Genomic DNA, 19,660 nt, shown 5'->3' with positions numbered 1-19,660 from the left:
ATTGTACGCTTTATAGATTTGTGGTAGAAATTTAATTGTGGAGTCATTTAATTTGGGGAATGGAAAGGACAATAAGGGTTACATAGTCTTATAAGAAACTGCTCTCCCATTTTGTGACTAATTTCTCAAAGTTTACAAAGCCAGATAGATTTAGACTAGAACTAAACCTAGATCTTCTGAATTCCTGGTAAGTGATAATGCCAGATTTATTCCATTCATTCCATGCTCTGGATAAATAAAAGATACTTAATACTTTTTGTACTTTTGAGTATTAATCCTCGATGATCCTTTATAATAAATAGTAACTTTAAGCAATTCTATAATGCATTTTTAGCATTGATATTAGTTTTGCCTATTTTAGAAGAAAATTAGCATGTTTTGATTATATATGTGAATCAGGGAATACATATTAAACTTTATAGTAGCATCAGGTCCTAGAGTAAGGTCCAGGAGAAATTTCCATACTAGTAAATAAGTGAATAGAAGATTTGGAATTATAACCCAACTTCTTTGCACTTAGCGGCTTGTGGGATCTTAGTTCCCCTCCAGGAGTAGAACCTGGGCTCACAGCAGTGAAAGCACCAGGTTCTACCCACTGGACCACCAGAGAATTCCCTAAAGTACCCCTTCATTTAAAAAAAGAAATGAATGGAAGGAACATAGATTAATTTATGTTCGCTACAGTACTGTGGTAAGAACTGTACTATAGTAAGTGCTTAAGAACTTAGTTTTTCTGTTTTTGAAAGGATAATTGTATGTTATGGTGCTCATTGGACTTACAGTCCCATTTTATAAATATCCGTAATTCTTTAGAGTCATGGATATTACATTATCCAAATGTTTGTTTTCATTTCATATTTAGTTAGGAAAACTATCCTAAGGTTTCAAAATGATTGGGGACATGAAATGCTTTTCTTTTTTTTTTTTCTTTTACATTAAGTAGACATTGTGAAGGAGTGGTCAGCTATTTAAATTTAATTTTTAAAGCCATTTAAAACCATGTTTGTACCAATAAACAGGACCTCAAATATAGACTTTACACTTTAATCACCTGAATTTCTGTCTTTTATTGCTGTTTTGCCTCCTCTTTTACAAAATTGTTACTTAGTATGAATTTTGTATTTTTTGTTTTCTATTTTAGATCTTAATTCTACCCCAATTGAGAGATTATCCTAGGACTTAATTATCTTGATTTCTCCTTTTCTATTTTATGAATTTTTATTTTATTTTTATCATGGTTTTACACAATCCAGTGAAGGAAAGAGAAATAATTTTTTGTGTTCCTTAAACTCAGAGATATCAAAGCAGGAAATATCCTTCTGACAGAGCCAGGCCAGGTGAAACTTGCTGACTTTGGATCTGCTTCCATGGCATCTCCTGCCAATTCTTTTGTGGGAACGCCATATTGGTAAGAATAATCTTATCTGGATTTAATCCTCATAATTGAAATTGTGTGTGGTTGTATATGGTTGTGCATTTTTTAAAGTGTCTTATCTTTTTCCTGAAAACAAAATGTTATTTTGGACATTTTAAGTTTAAATATTATAGTTAGTTTCAAATACAGATTTGGAGTGCTCCCTTTACATCCCCCAATTTTTAAAATTTGCCTCTTTCAACATTCTTTTCTATTATTTGCATCATGTTGGGTGTGGGGACTTTAATAAAAATTCAAGTGGGGAGAAGCTAGAAATGCTAAGTAGAAATTTTTGTATTTTCTTTTTTTTTTTTTGGTATTTTCTTTAGATTTATGTTTACTGTATATCATTGATGTTCATACTAAGAATACCTGAAGACTGGTAGTGGACTTGGAGTTCTCTGGAGTTTTTTTGTTTTTATTTTTATTGTGGAGAATTTTAAAGATACATAACACTTGGCGGAAGTATAACGAACCCTTACATACCAGTCACTCAGCCCAAGAATATTATCACATGGTCTGTCCTGCCCTATGCATTCACCTCTCCCTCTCTTCCTCTCCCCACTACATTTGAAAGAAATTCTAGACATCATCTAAGTGTGTTACTCAGTTGCTACATCGTGTCCGACTCTTTGCAACCCCATGGACTGCAACACGCTGGGCTCCCCTGTCCCCCATTATCTCCTGGAGTTTGCTCACATTCATGTCCATTGAGTTGGTGATGCTATCTAACCTTCTCATGCTGTTGCTCCCTCTCCTTCGTCTTTCCCAGCCTCAGGGTCTAATGAGTTGGATCTTCACGTAAGGTGGCCAAAGCATTGGAGCTTCAGCATCAGTCCTTCCAATGAATATTCAGGGTTGATTTCCTTTAGGATTGACTGATTTGATCTCCTTGCGGTCCAAGGGACTCTCAAGAGTCTTTTCCAGTATGATGATCCAAAAGTATCAATTCTTTGTTGCTCAGCCTTCTTTATGGTCCAGCTCTCACATCTGTACATGACTACTAGAAAAACCATGGTTTTGACAGTACAGACCTTTGTTGGCAAAGTGATGTCTTTGCTTTTTAATAAGCTGTCAGGTTTGTCATAACTTTCCTTTCAAGAAGCAAGCATCTTTTAATCTCATGGTCGCAGTCACCATTCACAGTGATTTTGGAGCCCAAGAAAATAGAATCATCTAATTTTACCCATAAGTAATTTATTGTTAATGGCAGCGATTTTGAAGGGAATAATTTTCCAGATCTTCAACTTTCAAATGTATCCTCTTTCTCTGTGTATACTGAAAGTGGTGTCTTAGGCCCACTATGTCATCTTTTCACCTGCCTTTCAAATCTCCCTTCTGCTTTATAAAAGAAAGGCTTCTAACCCAACCTGAATATTGCAATGATTCACTGCTCTGGAATGTCAAAGCCTCAAAGCAACACCAGAGGAACAATTTGAGAACATATAGGATCAAGTCAGGACACAAACTCTTGGCAAGTCCTTGTACCTTTCCAGTCATCTGTCTTCTGTTCCTTTTACCCCTTGCTTTTTCTTTCTCCCCAGTTATTCCCCTTCCCTTCTTTTTTTCTAGTGTAGAATTTATAACTGTGACATGGTTGTCATGGGGATGCATTAACATGTTATTTGCATTGAATTCAGACTTTCTGGCACAAAGTGATTCTGGTATAACTGATTGATATGACCATGAAGACTGCCTTTGCTAATTATATTACACAGCAGTGTTTTTAACAAATTGCGTGAACTAATTCTGCAACCCCAAGTTTTGAGTATCTTTAAAGCACATATACTCTGTGTGTATGTGTGGACATACACTGTGCATTATATCCTTTGCAACTGTTTATAAAATTTATATATCAATTCAAAAATGTGCAAGGGATACATAGGTTTTATAAATTCATTGAAGGTAAATAATGAATAAAAAAATTTGAAGACCACTACTCTAGATGACCAAAAATTTCTTACGTAAAACCCTAGTTTAGATAGAGTGTCCTCTTCTCTAAAAAAAGGGTTCTGTGAGTGAATGATATTTCTTAGTGCTTCCCCTCTTTAGACATCAGTGTATTAAATATTAAAAAGACCCTCAAATGTTCTGCAATAAAGAACAAATTACTCATTTAATTTTTCCTAACTATAATTTCTCAAACTTACTTCAACATCTTAAAGAACACATTGGAAATACCCTGCTATTGACAATAGAAAGTTTATAATAAAGTGAATATATTTTAAAATTTGTGTATAGTACATTTGGAACACAGGAACTAAGCTCATATTTATATGTCTTTCCACAAATGCACATGGGTACCTGCTACCCACATACACAAGTGTACCTGGTAATAATCTTATTGACGCAGTCAGCAACTGTACTTAATACCAAATTACATACGAAGTAAAAGGTAAAGTATCATAGGAACATTAGATCCTAGTTAGATCCTAGTTAAAGACAGGAGAAAAGGAAAGCTATCCCCTTTGAATACAGAGTTCCAAGGACTAGCAAGGAGAGATTTAAAAAGCCTTCTTCAGTGATCAGTGCAAAGAAATAGAGGAAAACAATAGAATGGGAAAGACTAGAGATGTCTTCAAGAAAATTAGAGATCCTAAGGGAACATTTCATGCAAAGATAGACAAATAAAGGACAGAAATGGTATGGACCTTACAGAAGCAGAAGATATTAAGAAGAGGTGGCAAGAATATACAGAAGAACTATACAAAAAAGATCTTCATGACCCAGATAACCACGATGGTGTTATCATTCACCTAGAACCAGACATCTTGGAATGCAAAGTCAAGTGGGCCTTAGGAAGCATTACTACTATCAAAGCTAGTGGAGGTGATGGAATTCCAGTTGAACTATTCCAAATTCTAAAAGATGATGCTGTGAAAGTGCTGCACTCAATATGCCAGCAAATTTGGAAAACTCAGCAGTGGCCACAGGACTGGAAAAGGTCAGTTTTCATTCCAGTCCCTAAGAAAGGCAATGCCAAAGAATGTGCCAACTACCACACAATTGCACTCATCTCACATGCTAGTAAAGTAATGCTCAAAATTCTCCAAGCCAGGCTTCAACAGTATGTGAACTGTGAACTTCCAGATGTTCAAGCTGTATTTAGAAAAGGCAGAGGAACCAGAGATCAAATTGCCAACATCTGTTGGATCATTGGAAAAGCAAGAGAGTTCCAGAAAAACATCTGCTTTATTGATTATGCCAAAGCCTTTGACTCTGTGGATCACAACAAACTGTGGAACATTCTTCAAGAGATGGGAATACCAGACCCACCTCCTGAGAAATCTGTATGCAGGTTAAGAAGCAACAGTTAGTACTGGACCTGGAACAACGGACTGGTTCCAAATGGGAAAAGGAATACGTCAAGGCTGTATATTGTCACCCTACTTATTTCACTTATATGCAGAGTACATCATGAGAAATGCTGGGCTGGATGTAGCACAGGCTGGAATCAAGATTGCCGGGAGAAATATCAGTAACCTCAGATATGCAGATGACACCACCCTTATGGCAGAAAATGAAGAACTGAAGAGCCTCTTGATGAAAGTGAAAGAGGAGAATGAAAAGCTGACTTAAAACTCAGCACTCAAAAAACGAAGATCATGACATCCAGTCCCATCACTCCATGGCAAATCGATGGAGAAACGATGGAAACGGTGAGAGACTTTATTTTCTTGGACTCCAAAATCACTGCAGATGGTGATGGCAGCCATGAAATTAGAAGACACTTGTTCCTTGGAAGCAAAGCTATGACCAACCTAGGCAGCATATTAAAGAGCAGAGACATTACTTTGCTAACAAAGCTCTGTCTAATCAAAGCTATGGTTTTTCCAGTAGTCATGTATGGATGTGAGAGTTGGACTGTGAAGAAAGCTGAGTGCCGAAGAATTGATGCTTTTGAACTGTGGTGTTGGAGAAGACTCTTGAGAGTCCCATGGACTGCAAGGAGATCAAACCAGTCAGTCCTAAAGGAAATCAATCCTGAATATTCATTGGAAGGACTGATGCTGAAGCTGAAGTTCCTATACTTTGGCCACCTAATGCAAAGAACTGACTCATTGGAAAAGACCCTGATGCTGTGAAAGATTGAAGGCTGGAGAAGGGCATGACAGAGGATGAGATGGTTAGATGGCATCACCAACTTAATGGACATGAGTTTGAGCAAGCTCTGGGAGTTGGTGATGGACAGGAAAGCCTGGCATGCTGCAGTCCATGGGGTCGCAAAGAGTTGGACGAGATTGAGTGAGTGAACTGAAAGACAGGAATTAGCTTTTTTTTGGCCATGTTGCTCTCTCTGGTCTGGGAGCATGGAGTTCTAACTGAACTGCCAGGGAAGTCCTGTGTTTCATTTTATAACCAAGACACATGTTGGTTGGTTATAAAGTTAATAACTGTGATGATTTTAGTTATCAGCTGCCCTAGCCACTTTTATTATGGATCACTATTCTAATTTGAAAGAAGACTGACAAGCTATGGTTAGTCATTGTTGGATAGTGTGACAGATACTTTCTGAAATACATGAAGTGAGCTTGTCCTTTCAAGGGAAACAACTGATGGTATTCAGTGCCAGTGATAAAATTCCCTCTTTCAAGCAAAAATCAGATGGAATTTTGAGACCAAAATGTTTGAGAATCACTGGGCTAAAGGATATACAATATTCGAATCCGCAAACTTGAACAGATACAGAGTACAACCTTGCTCTCAGGCATCCTTCCTTTAGGATGCTGTTATATGATCATGATAGATGGTGAGAATGAGTCTCACACTATACAAGCAAAGTTAAATATTTACCTCACAACCTGTAATGCATTTATTTCTCTTTTTCAAAATTATTACGTCCAGATGTCTTGCCAGGAATCCACACAAGTGTTCTCCATATAGATAGTCATTACATTTTAAAAGACTAGCATACATTTTTTTTAAACTTTAATTTAAATGACATTTTTTATTTTAGGATGGCCCCAGAAGTAATTTTAGCCATGGATGAAGGACAGTATGATGGAAAAGTAGATGTATGGTCTCTCGGTATAACTTGTATTGAATTAGGTAAGCATGTTCTTTATTACTATGTAGTAAGTTTTGATCTGTGTTTTACCTCCATTTCTATACCAAACTACAGCTTTTTATTTTTTATGTTGGTCGCTAAAGGGAGCAATATTTTAAAGGTTTCATTTTGGTTATCTGATATATATATAAGGTTATGTATATAGGTTGTATATAATATATACATTAGGTTATATATATATTCTATATATATTAGGTTGTGTATATTATATTTGCTCTGTTAAATTAGATCTTAAATAATTTCCCACTGTATAATTGTCTTAATATTAACGAATACTTGTTAAACACTTGATTATATGTGTGATTGCTAGATTTGCCATCTACAGATGGTCTCTAAAGCATTTATGAGTTGCTTACCTTTACCTGAGGTCCTTACTACTTTGAGTTAAATATGTGAATCTATGTGTCTGCCCACATATTGTAGCAGTTTGATTTTATGCACACATTTTGTTCTGTTGCATATAAATGGAACTATGTTTAAAGCAGTGGACCATCTCATAGCTTATGTCTTATGACCAAGAAATCTTAAAGTGCAAGATTTTCCGTAGGTGGGTTTATATGTTTGATTACAGTTAATCTGATGAAAAAAAATCCCTGGTTTGTTGTTTTGAGGCATGATTATACAATGGTGTTTATAAAAATAAATGTACCACTTTTTCTGATTATAAAAGTATATATTGAGGGTATAAAAGGTTTAGAAGGAAAATAAAAGAACTATTAACTACAGTAATTTGTTAATGGAGACACAAGATAGAAAGATGTAAACTGCGACGTGAAAGATACAGAGAAAGGAGTCCAAACCGAACACTAAAGACAGTCATCAGATCACAAAGGGAGGAGAGCAAGAGAAAAGAAAGGAGCAGAGGAATTACGAAACAGCCAGAAACCAGTTAACAAAATGTAATGGGTACATATGCTTATCAGTAATTAATTGTAAGTGAACTAAATTCTCCAATCAAAAGAAATGACTGAATGGATGAAAAAACAAAACTCGTCTATATATTGCCTACATGAGACTCACTCCAGATGTGAGGGACACATGGAGACTGAAAGTGAGGAATGGAAGAAGATATTCCATGTCAATAGAAACCAAAAGAATACTGGGGTTCTTGTTCAGTCTCTTAGCTGTGTCCAATTCTTTGCAACCCCATAGACTCCAGCTCGCCAGGCTTCACTGTCCTTCACCATCTCTCGGAGCTTGCCCAGACTTATCGTCCATTGAGTCAGGGATGCCATCCAACTCTCTTGTCCTCTGTCATCCACTTTTCCTCCTGCCTTCAATCTTTCCCAGTATCAGGGTTTTTCCTAATGAGTTGGCTCTCACATCAGGTGGCCAAAATATTGGAGCTTTAGCTTCAGCATCAGTCCTTCCAATGAATATTCAGGGTTGATTTCCTTTAGGATTGACTGGTTTGATCTCCATGCAGTCCAAGAGCCTCTCAAGAGTCTTCTCCAACACCATAGTTCAAAAGCCTCGAACAGAATAGACTTTATAAATATCAGACAAAATAGACTTTAAAAACAAAGACTATCAAAGTAGACTTTAAAACAGAGACTGTGGAGGAGGAAATGGCAACCCACTCCAGTATTCTTGCCTGGAAAATTCCACGGACAGGGAAGCTTGGTGGGCTTCAGGCTCTCAAAGATTGTAGGATCTTAGTTCCCTAAACTTCATCCCACAACTATGAAAGCACCAAGTATTACCACTAGACAGCCAGGGAATTCTTGTCACATCTTAAGATGTCAGTTACCAGAGTGTAAACCTCATCACAGCACCACATTATATACTTGAAAGTTGCAAGAGACTGGTCCTTAAATGTTCTCATCACCAAAAAAGAAATAAAAATTGTGTGATGGGAGGGAAGTGTTAGCTAATGCTATGGTGGGAATTGTTTTGCCATATATAAATGTATCCAATCAACGCATTGCACTCCTTAAACTTATACAATGTTATATATTAATTATGTCTCAATAAAGCTGGAGAAAAAATTTTTTAATTAAAAAAGAGGCTGCAGTAAGAGACAAGAATATTACATAATGACAAAGAGGTCAGTTCAGCAGAGGTTATAACATTTGTAAATATTTATGTACCCATCATAGGATCACCTAAATGTATAAAACAGTATAAACAGACCAAAAGGGAGAAATCAACAGCCACACAATAATAGTAGCATAGATGCACAAATCCTCAACAAAATATTAGCTAACTGGATGCAACGATACAGTAAAGGATCATACACCATGATCAAGTGGGATTTATTCCAAGGATGAAGGAGGGTTCAAAATCCACAAATCAATCAGTATGAGACATCACAATAACAAAATGAAGGATAAAAATCATACAGTGATCTCAATAGATGCATAAAAAATCTTTAGACAAAATTCAACATCATTTTTGATTACCTTAAGGTAATCTTAAGGTAAATTTAAGTGGTCAGTGAATACCATCAATAATGGAACCGTTTGAAATTATATATAATCTCATAATAAATATCATCTCATATCATCTCATAGAATAAATTTGAAAAATATATTATTTACTTTTGTGATATTTCTATCAAAGTTGTATAACCCAAATTTTATCTTTAGAACCAACCAAAATTGAGGGATATTGAAAAGTCTTCTATACTTCAAAATAATCAAGGTAATGACTTCAGCTGTCACCTTGAGTGTGGATAAAGAAAGGGAAATTCAACCCAAAATAAGCATAACAAAGAATACAAATATCAAAGCAGAAATCAGCTAAATAGAAGCAGAGAAACAGTAGAGAACATCAGTGAAACTAAAAACTACTTCTTTGAGAAAATTAATAAAATTGATAAACCTCTAGTCAAACTGATCAGGAAAAGAAGAGAGAAGACACAAAGCACTATCAGAAATAAGATATGACATCACTACAGGTTTTAAAAGAATCATAAGGAAATACTGTGAACAACTTTATGTTAATAAATTTAACAACTTAGATAAAATAGTTTCCTTGAAGGATACAAATGACCAAAGGACACTTTTGCTACTGAGACATTATTGGGATACTTGATTGAAACTTGAATGGGATTTGAGGATGAGATGATAGTCATGTATCAGTGTTAATGGTCTAATTTAGTCGATGTGTTAGTTTTTTTAGTAGAGTATGTTTCAGAAAATAAACACTAAAGTATTTAGGAATGGTGGAGCATCTGGCCAGCAATTTACTGCACATTGATTGACTTGAAATAATTCTTTGAACTCTACTTGAAGTTTAAAATTATTTAAAAAATAACAAAAAACAGTACTTGTATGTCCCTGTTTAACAGGCATATATTTTAACAGGAAAGTTTTTTTTCTTTTACAGCGGAAAGGAAACCTCCTTTATTTAATATGAATGCAATGAGTGCCTTATATCACATAGCCCAAAATGAATCCCCTACACTACAGTCTAACGAATGGTAAGTATTGCTAAGAGATATATTACTCAACATTGTATAAATTAAATGCTTTTTCATAATGTTATCAAAGTGATTTCATTTCAATTAGGTAAAATGTATTACTGAAAAATTATTAAAATAGGTTCTATCATGTTTATCCTTTATTATGTGTGCTTTTCTTAGCAGATATATGACTCAGTTCAGAAATAAAGGATAGATGATACCACATAGAAGCAATAAGTATTTGCTTTTTACAAAAAAATATTTAGTTTTTTGAACTTCAGAAACACATATAACCCTGATTATATAATAAATAGCATGATTTAAACATAGTATTTTACAAGTGAAATATAGATTGCCACAACCTGTAGTGATGTTCAGTTGGGGAATGGCTTATAATTTATATAGCATATGAAATAGGTAAAACAGTTTGATTTATCAGAATTACCAGATAAATTCATAACTTTGAAATCATTCTGATTGTCATTATGACATTTATTATTCAAATTGCTTAATGTTTTTCTCTCCTATTGCTTCCTTGATTTGAAAAATTAAGTTCATTAGTGTAAAAAGCTTATAGAGACCTGATTGACAGTTTTTAAAAACCAGGATTTCATCAGTGATAGAAAATTTTAGTGGGAAATAAATTCCTCATGGGTATCAAACATTTGAAAAATTCTAAGGAAATAAACAGCATATTTAATAAATATTGTAAAGTTCAAAATAGATGCATTAGTTGCCAATAATTTATTTTAATAATTAAATTTAATTATTAGAATTTAATAAATAATTTATTAAATAATAAATTGATAATAAATAATTTAATGGGCCAGTGATAAGGCTTAACTAACACATTCATAGGTCTTAGTACTTAAGTAAATACACATAAAAGGAATCTTTTGGGACAGAGTTTAGTATTATGATACATATAAATAATGAACACAGATTGTCTACACACTGTGTTTGATGCTTCAGGGATTCGAAAGAGAATTTCTTTTTTGCCTATAAGGAATTTAAAATCTTACTTAGATATTGAAGACGAACACCAGTGGAGTAGTAATTACTTAATACTCTTTGAACTCTCATCAGTAACATTATACAATAATAATGGGTTACAGACTTCCAGTGTTTTAAATGTTTAAAAAAGAAATCTCAGCTGGTTTTCTGGATTTAATGGAAGTTATATCCATTTGCTCAGGGATACCAAATACTTAGCTGTACGGAGTACTGCTTCCAAAGCAAATGGAGTAATACTCTGAATCCCACTATACAGAAGATGATCCAAGGGGCAAAGAAGAGAGAGAGGTGGTTTATAGGGAGAAAAATAATAAGAAAGTTATCCTAGATTTGAATGCAAAAAAGAAAATATTGGCTTTTCTAACTTTCCCTCTATATAGAATGCGCTGTGATATTTTAATTGCGGGAGCAGAAATTTAAAATAATCTGTGCAAATTTATCTTTGGAAAATGGTGAAGACTCATTGGCTGCTTTAGATAACTTTTCATAGACATATATGAAATGTATCTATATCTGCTTTTTTTTATCATTTCATATCCAGCCCCCCTCCCAACAGTAGGCACATGCTTTGTTTTGCTGGTGCGTTTTTAAAGGAAATAGCAATATGTTCACTTGATACTTTCCTTTACAATAGGTCTGATTATTTTCGCAACTTTGTAGATTCTTGCCTCCAGAAAATCCCCCAAGATCGCCCTACATCAGAGGAACTTTTAAAGGTCAGTTCAATTATACTGTTTTCTACTCCTAAGAAATTTTTTTAATGTGTCATTTTTCTTTGATTTGGAATCAATATTAGGTATGCGCTACTGGTTTTTAACTAAAATACTGTGTATTCTATTAAAGTAATATGAAGGAAATAGAAATGATATGTGATATATTTACATAAATATTGTGAGAGAAAAGAGATTTTAAAAGAAATTGTTAAAATGAATATCATATTTTTGTTTCCATTTTGAAAATAAATTTTTCTAACTTAGCAATGAAAAGATTTTTTAAATCATGTGTACTCTTCAGATTTCACAAAGTTTCATTGCCTCATTTAAATATGAGATTTACATGCTTCCTGTTCTCAAAAATTTATTATTTCACTTGGCAGTTGACGATTGTATCAATAGCAGTAATAGTGTGTTGAGCTTAATATAGTTCTTAAAACATCTAGATAAAGCAGTGGTAAAATGGGATTTGATTTTCTTTGTGACCCTAAGAAGTCTTACTGGTTTTTCACTATAAAATTTAAATAGCCTATTTTTGCATGAATGTTTTACAGTTTCAAATGGATTAAGTTTATTTTCATCAATGCACCTCAGTTAAAGATACAAAGAAATTGAAAGGTTCTTATATGTATTCAGTAGTATTACTTGAAACTTTAGTGTGTAGAAGAGCAGTACTGATTTTCAATAATGCTTGAGGAATTTTAGGCGGTAAGCTCACTTATACTCTAAGAAATGAAAACTTGACTAAATTGGTACTCACAATAGCAACAGAAGGTTTGGTATAGTTCGGAATTATATTAGTGAAAAATAAGCAAGATCTGTATGTAGAAAACTGGCAGACTTAGAAATATAAGATATGAAGTTGGGATAAGAAGATGGAATATTGTATTGATAAATAGTGATACATACCAAGCTAAGGCTCAGGAAAAAGGAAGAATGTGACTTGTTTCTCATACTTGCCCAATATAGGTGAAAGAAGCTCTTTGGGTATAACCCAACCTACCAAGCCCAGGTATTTGGTATTTGGTGATTAGGTTCCAAATCTGAATATAGTGTTCATTTACCTAGTTGATAGCATATATTGGCACAGCCTTATTGGAAATGATAGGAAATATCTAGCAAGTGTTTCTTTCCCTTTGGCCTGACATTTCTTTCATGATTCGTCGTAAAGGAAAAAACAGAAAAAAAAATTCTAATGAATTTTTAAATTTTTAAAACAATTCTATGAAGCCATTTATCTCTGAATTAAAAGTTGGAAATAACTGTCCAGAATTAGGGTAATGGAACTTTGGCATAAACCTTTGATGAAATATTCTGTAGGCATTATGTTTACAAATTTGAATTAACAGTCTTATGATAGTGAAGCAGAACCAAATATGGTAGAGTTAGAACTCTTTACATAGAGAAGTAAGTTTGGCTAACAAAAAAGGTAAGTGTTACAGAAATTCAGGGGCATCTCATGAAGTCAAGGGCGGAATGTGTCTTTCTGCAATCTATATATTTACGATCTATAAAACAAAAATCTGTATATAGAAAATTCCTGAAAAGAAACATATCAAAATGTAGCAGTGATACTCTAAAGGTGGAATTATTCTTTCAACTTTTCCTTATTTGATAAGGTTAAGTTTTATTCAATGTTAGTAAAAATCACTAATAATATGCCTTTTAATCAACTACTAGTGTTTTATGAAGAGTATTGTTTATGCAACATATAAAGGAACCCAAAATATCCAGGTTTATATTACATAATTCACCAGCAGTAAATACATTTCTCTTGAAACCTAATAAAACTCAGAACTGACATGCCTTTTCTGTGAAATCAACAGTTCTAAGAATATGTAAACCTTTTTTTAGCATTTGTTTAGGGCTGTAATTGGGCTTACTTCTTAGTATTTAATTAAACCCTTTTATCATTTCAACTCTACATTTTTAGTTGACCAAAGTTTATATAAAATGTAGGCACAGAGTAAATATATATAAATAATGATTTTATAAGAAGTCAGAAATATAATAGAATAGCATAGATTATAGGCATTATCTGTGATGATTATTTAGGATAGTAACTCTGGAGTCTAAGAAGGGGCACATGTGTGCATGCTCAGTTGTGTCTGACTCTTTGCAACCCCATAGCCTGTAGCCCACTGGGCTCTTCTGTCTATGGACTTTTCCAGGCAAGAATACTGGAATGGGTTGCTATTTCCTTCTGCAGCTAAGAGAGGTGTACATTTGTATTAATGGAAAAATAGTAGGTTTCAACTTGACTTTTACATTCTTTTATCCAGCACATGTTTGTTCTTCGGGAGCGCCCTGAAACAGTGTTAATAGATCTTATTCAGAGGACAAAAGATGCAGTAAGAGAGCTGGACAATCTGCAGTATCGAAAGATGAAGAAACTCCTGTTCCAGGAGGCACATAATGGACCAGCAGTAGAAGCACAGGAAGAAGAAGAGGTAATTTAGAAATGAATCAATATTGAGCTCTCTTCATCGGCTTCTTTTCTCGTGGAGCTCGTCTTTTACATCATGAATCTCTTATATCAGTGGTTCCCATTTGTGTTTTCTTATCACTGGTCCTGTAAAATCCCATGTGGGAAAAACAGTTTTGTGTTATTTAAATTCAGTCCCTTTGTTGTGCACATTGGCATATATAGTAAAGCTCAGCAACGTCTTTTATTAAATAAACAAATTCAACTTTGTTTAATTTTGGCCCTTTCAAATTTCTTAGCCACTGAACCCTTTTTTGCCTTATTGTCTCAATTGTGAGAGACATGCTTTTGAAAATATATAAAATTATTGACTCTGGAAGTTACTCACTGACAAGTCATTAGCAAGTTACTAAGCATTCTACTGTATTACCAAGGACATTTCTTTTCAGTTCTGCATAGTTTCATTCCATCTACACAGTTCTGAAATACTTATTTTCAGTTCAGTTCAGTCACTCAGTTGTGTCTGACTCTCTGCGACCCCATGGTCTGCAGCACACCAGGCTTCCCTGTCCTTCACCATCTCCCAGAGTTTGCTCAGACTCATGTCCATTGAGTCAGTGATGCCATCCAACCATCTTATCCTCTGTCGTCCCCTTCTCCTCCTGCCTTTAGTCTTTCCCCAGCATCAGGGTCTTTTCCAGTGAGTCGGCTCTTCTCATCAGGTAGCCAGAGTATTGAAGCTATGTGTAAAGCAAGGCTCAGTGGTTTACTCAGTGTAGGTAGAGGCATATGGGTTCAAATTCAGATAGCTCTCACTCTCAAGGTCAAGTTCTTTCTATGTTGCTTTTTAGGGAGAATGGAAATACAAATGTGCAGTGGATATGTTATAGAACTTTCTAATGTTGAAATATACATATAAAGCTTTTACTATAATTATTTTCACTTTTCTTTGCTTCTGTCAGAATTCCAGAGCTTTGGTTTGTTTTTTACTGTTTTCCAGTGAGAAATATCATTTTACATTTGGAAACTAGGAGAAGCAGTTACTTTTTAATAGTGCTGCACAATTACTGAACTATAAAATGCAAGATTTTCTTAACCAGCAGTTTTGGGTTTTTTCATTTTTTAGTTCTTATGATAGTCTTTTGAAAATTGCTTTGGGTTACTTTATTGTGGGATATTTTAGATACATGAAATAAAATTTTGAATAAAATAAAGTTTTAAAATTAATAAATTTCTCATGTAGTTAAATCTATAACAGCATCTCTGTTAGGCTAGAGATAGGAGAAAAGTTCCTTTGTATATACCATATGTCTATATTAAATTCTCCATATCTTAGAGAATTTTGGTATGGTAACACTACTAAAATGTTGGTCACTTCAGAAAAACATTCTTATGATTTTATATATATATGTGTGTGTATATATATGTATATGTAATACATAATTTTTAATTTAAGAAAAATAGGATTTCTTTGGTGGTAGAATTTTTAAGAAAGAAAGAAAAATATACTTACAAAAGACTTCAACAAAAAATAACTAAAACGAGGTGTTTCTAGGATTTTTTTTTTTTTTTTTAAGTTGGGGCTTGTTTTTCTGATTTATTTTTTTCCTACGCCCTGTGGCTTGTGAGATCTTAGTTCCCTGACCAGAGATTGAACCCAGGCCCTCCCTCAGCAGTGAAAGTGCTGGACTCCTAAACCGTACCACCAGGGAATTCTCATGGTTGGGGCTATTTTAACCATGGGAATTATTGAGAAATAAGCAAAATCTCTCTGTATACCCAATGAGATGTGTGGTAAAAATGGATTTCAAAAAATGGCAGACAGTTTAGAGAAAATGCTTTACTTTGGAAGTAACCCAAAACTGATAAATTGACTTCACATAGTTGGTCAGGTTTTTATTTACTTGTTGGTCATTTTTATTTGTTTATTTTTCTGTTACGGATCAACTTCCTGGTTTCACCAAATAAAGGGAATATCTCATGATAGACCTCTGACTTTCTAAAGACTGTTGGCCAAGCAGTGTGCTTGATGCTTCTATTGAACAAATCAGGAGAGATGGAGATGTCTGAACCTATTGCTCTTTTTTTCCCTAGGAACAAGATCATGGTGTTGGACGGACAGGAACAGTGAATAGCGTTGGAAGTAATCAGTCTATTCCCAGTATGTCCATCAGTGCCAGTAGCCAAAGTAGTAGTGTTAACAGTCTTCCAGATGCCTCAGATGACAAGAGTGAGCTAGACATGATGGAGGGAGACCACACAGTGATGTCTAATAGTTCTGTCATCCACTTAAAACCTGTGAGTATTTGGATTTCAGTGAAAAAAAAATCAGCTTTGGTAAATAATTTAATTCATCTGGTTAGTTTAAGAGTTAATTTTTTTTTTTTTTTTTTTTTCTGTTTCAGAAGTTGGGAACAGTTTTAGGTAACTTATTTGAAAATGGCAATAGGCTTGTTAATTTCCAGTATAATATCTGCATTTGTAAAATTAATGTCTTGAGAATATGGAAGGAATATTTTAAAAATATCTCAGAAGAAATACTATATATAATGTATTATTTGAAGTCATTTAGATGGAAAATGAAGTACTTTAAAAATAGTAGGTATACTCATGAAATTCATTGTAATATTAATATAATATTTTTGAAGCATGGGAGAAAGGATTAGGATGGATGGTGACCAAAAGTGATTTTGGTCACTTTACATTATCCATATAATGTTTACAGCTTTAAAATAAAACTTAGAGTCTAATTATCAGATCAGATCAGATCAGATCAGATCAGTCGCTCAGTCGTGTCTCACTCTTTGCGACCCCATGAATCGCAGCACGCTAGGCCTTCCTGTCCAACACCAACTCCCGGAGTTCACTGAGACTCACGTCCATCGAGTCAGTGACGCCATCCAGCCATCTCATCCTCTGTCGTCCCCTTCTCCTCTTGCCCCCAATCCCTCCCAGCATCAGAGTCTTTTCCAATGAGTCAACTCTTTGCATGAGGTGGCCAAAGTACTGGAGTTTCAGCTTTAGCATCATTCCTTCCAAAGAAATCCCAGGGCTGATCTCCTTCAGAATGGGCTGGTTGGATCTCCTTGCAGTCCAAGGGACTCTCAAGAGTCTTGTCCAACACCACAGTTCAAAAACATCAATTCTTCGGTGCTCAGCCTTCTTCACAGTCCAACTCTCACATCCATACATGACCACAGGAAAAACCATAGCCTTGACTAAACGGACCTTTGTTGGCAAAGTAATGTCTCTGCTTTTAAATATGCTATCTAGGTTGTTCATAACATTCCTTCCAAGGAGTAAGCATCTTTTAATTTCATGGCTGCAGTCACCATCTGCAGTGAATTTGGAGCCCAGAAAAATAAAGTCTGATATGGTTTCCACTGTTTCCCCATCTATTTCCCATGAAGTGGTGGGACCGGATGCCATGATCTTCATTTTCTGAATGTTGAGCTTTAAGCCAACTTTTTCACTCTCCTCTTTCACTTTCATCAAGAGGCTTTTGAGTTCCTCTTCACTTTCTGCCATAAGGGTGGTGTCATCTGCATATCTGAGGGGATTGATATTTCTCCTGGCAATCTTGATTCCAGCTTGTGTTTCTTCCAGTCCAGCGTTTCTCATGATGTACTCTGCATATAAGTTAAATAAACAGGGTGACAATATACAGCCTTGACGTACTCCTTTTCCTATTTGGAACCAGTCTGTTGTTCCATGTCCAGTTCTAACTGTTGCTTCCTGACCTGCATACAAATTTCTCAAGAGGCAGGTCAGGTGGTCTGGTATGCCCATCTCCTTCAGAATTTTCCACAGTTTCTTGTGATCCACACAGTCAAAGGCTTTGGCATAGTCAATAAAGCAGAAATAGATGTTTTTCTGGAACTCTCTTGCTTTTTCCATGATCCAGCGGATGTTGGCAATTTGATCTCTGGTTCCTCTGCCTTTTCTAAAACCAGCTTGAACATCAGGAAGTTCATGGTTCACATACTGCTGAAGCCTGGCTTGGAGAATTTTGAGCATTACATTACTAGCGTGTGAGATGAGCGCAGTTGTGCAGTAGTTTGAGCATTCTTTGGCATTGCCTTTCTTTGGGATTGGAATGAAAACTGACCTTTTCCAGTCCTGTGGCCACTGCTGAGTTTTCCATATTTGCTGGCATATTGAGTGCAGCACTTTCACAGCATCATCTTTCAGGATTTGAAACAGCTCAACTGGGAGTCCATCACCTCCACTAGCTTTGTTCATAGTGATGCTTTCTAAGGCCCACTTGACTTCACATTCCAGGATGTCTGGCTCTAGGTGAGTGATCACACCATCGTGATTATCTGGGTCATGAAGATCGTTTTTGTACAGTTCTTCTGTGTATTCTTGCCACCTCTTCTTAATATCTTCTGCTTCTGTTAGGTCCATACCATTTCTGTCCTTTATTGAGTCCATCTTTGCATGAAATGTTCCTTTGATATCTCTGATTTTCTTGAAGAGATCTCTAGTCTTTCCCATTCTGTTGTTTTCCTCTATTTCTTTGCATTGATCACTGAAGAAGGCTTTCTTATCTCTTCTTGTTATTCTTTGGAACTCTGCATTCAGATCTTTATATCTTTCCTTTTCTCCTTTGCTTTTTGCTTCCCTTCTTTTCACAGCTATTTGTAAGGCCTCCTCAGACGGCCATTTTGCTTTTTGCATTTCTTTTCCATGGGCATGGTCTTGATCCCTGTCTCCTGTACAATGGCACGAAGCTCATTCCATAGTTCATCAGGCACTCTTATCTATCAGATCTAGGCCCTTAAATCTATTTCTCACTTCCACTGTATAATCATAAGGGATTTGATTTAGGTCATACCTGAATGGTCTAGTGGTTTTCCCTACTTTCTTCAATTTAAGTCTGAATTTGGCAATAAGGAGTTCATGGTCTGAGCCACAGTCAGCTCCTGGTCTTGTTTTTGCTGACTGCATAGAGCTTCTCCATCTAATTATGGAAAAATATAAATTCTGGGTTTAGGAAATAATGGGTATTTACTACATTAGTCATTATACTTTTGAATGCAAAATTTTAAATGTTCTTCAAAATATTTTAAGATCGGATAGCTCCTTTAACAATTAATAGTAATGCTTCCTTTTTTAACTTCACAGCTTGCAGTGTTAACTAAAAAGTTATTAGGCAGAAATAGATGAAAGGTGGAAAGAATGGATAAATAAAACCATGGTATATACATATGGTGAATATTACTGAGTTATACAAAGGAAGGAAATTCTAATAACATGATACAACATTAGTGAATTTTGAAAACATTATGCCAAGTGATATAAGTCAGATGTAAAAGGACAAATATTCTATAATTCCTTACCTAGAATAGGCGAGTTCATAGAGACAGAAAATGGATTAGAGGTTACCAGGGGCTGAGTAGAGGATGAAATGGAGAGTTTATATTCTTAGGCAAGAGGATCACCCATAAAAAAGATTATTCCTGTAACTGCTGCTGCAGCTGCTAAGTTGCTTCATTCGTGTCCGACTCTGTGCAACCCCATAGACAGCAGCCTATCAGGCTCCTCCGTCCCTGGGATTCTCCAGGCAAGAACACTGGAGTAGGTTGCCATTTCTTTCTCCAATGCATGAAAGTGAAAA

At 35.2% G+C, this 19,660-nt stretch overlaps 1 protein-coding gene across 2 annotated transcripts in view; it reads left to right on the top strand.

Annotated features, from left to right (window-relative positions):
* The window catches only part of TAOK1 (TAO kinase 1), a 107,552-nt gene that overhangs the window by 60,273 nt on the left and 27,619 nt on the right, over positions 1 to 19,660 (top strand). Inside the window, exons 7-12 of one of the 2 annotated variants that reach the window (XM_055577078.1) lie at positions 1,295 to 1,408; positions 6,372 to 6,463; positions 9,813 to 9,906; positions 11,537 to 11,618; positions 13,898 to 14,065; positions 16,135 to 16,338. In XM_055577078.1, the coding sequence (XP_055433053.1) occupies positions 1,295 to 1,408; positions 6,372 to 6,463; positions 9,813 to 9,906; positions 11,537 to 11,618; positions 13,898 to 14,065; positions 16,135 to 16,338 (754 nt within the window). Of the gene's footprint in view, positions 1 to 1,294; positions 1,409 to 6,371; positions 6,464 to 9,812; positions 9,907 to 11,536; positions 11,619 to 13,897; positions 14,066 to 16,134; positions 16,339 to 19,660 lie in introns of those variants that run through there. The other variant, XM_055577079.1, reaches the window with a different exon arrangement.

This window comes from Bubalus kerabau, chromosome 4 (assembly GCF_029407905.1).
Source record: "Bubalus kerabau isolate K-KA32 ecotype Philippines breed swamp buffalo chromosome 4, PCC_UOA_SB_1v2, whole genome shotgun sequence".
Taxonomy (NCBI): domain Eukaryota; kingdom Metazoa; phylum Chordata; class Mammalia; order Artiodactyla; family Bovidae; genus Bubalus; species Bubalus kerabau.
Note: the sequence above shows the minus strand (reverse complement) of the source record. Positions and strands in the feature narration are given on the sequence as shown.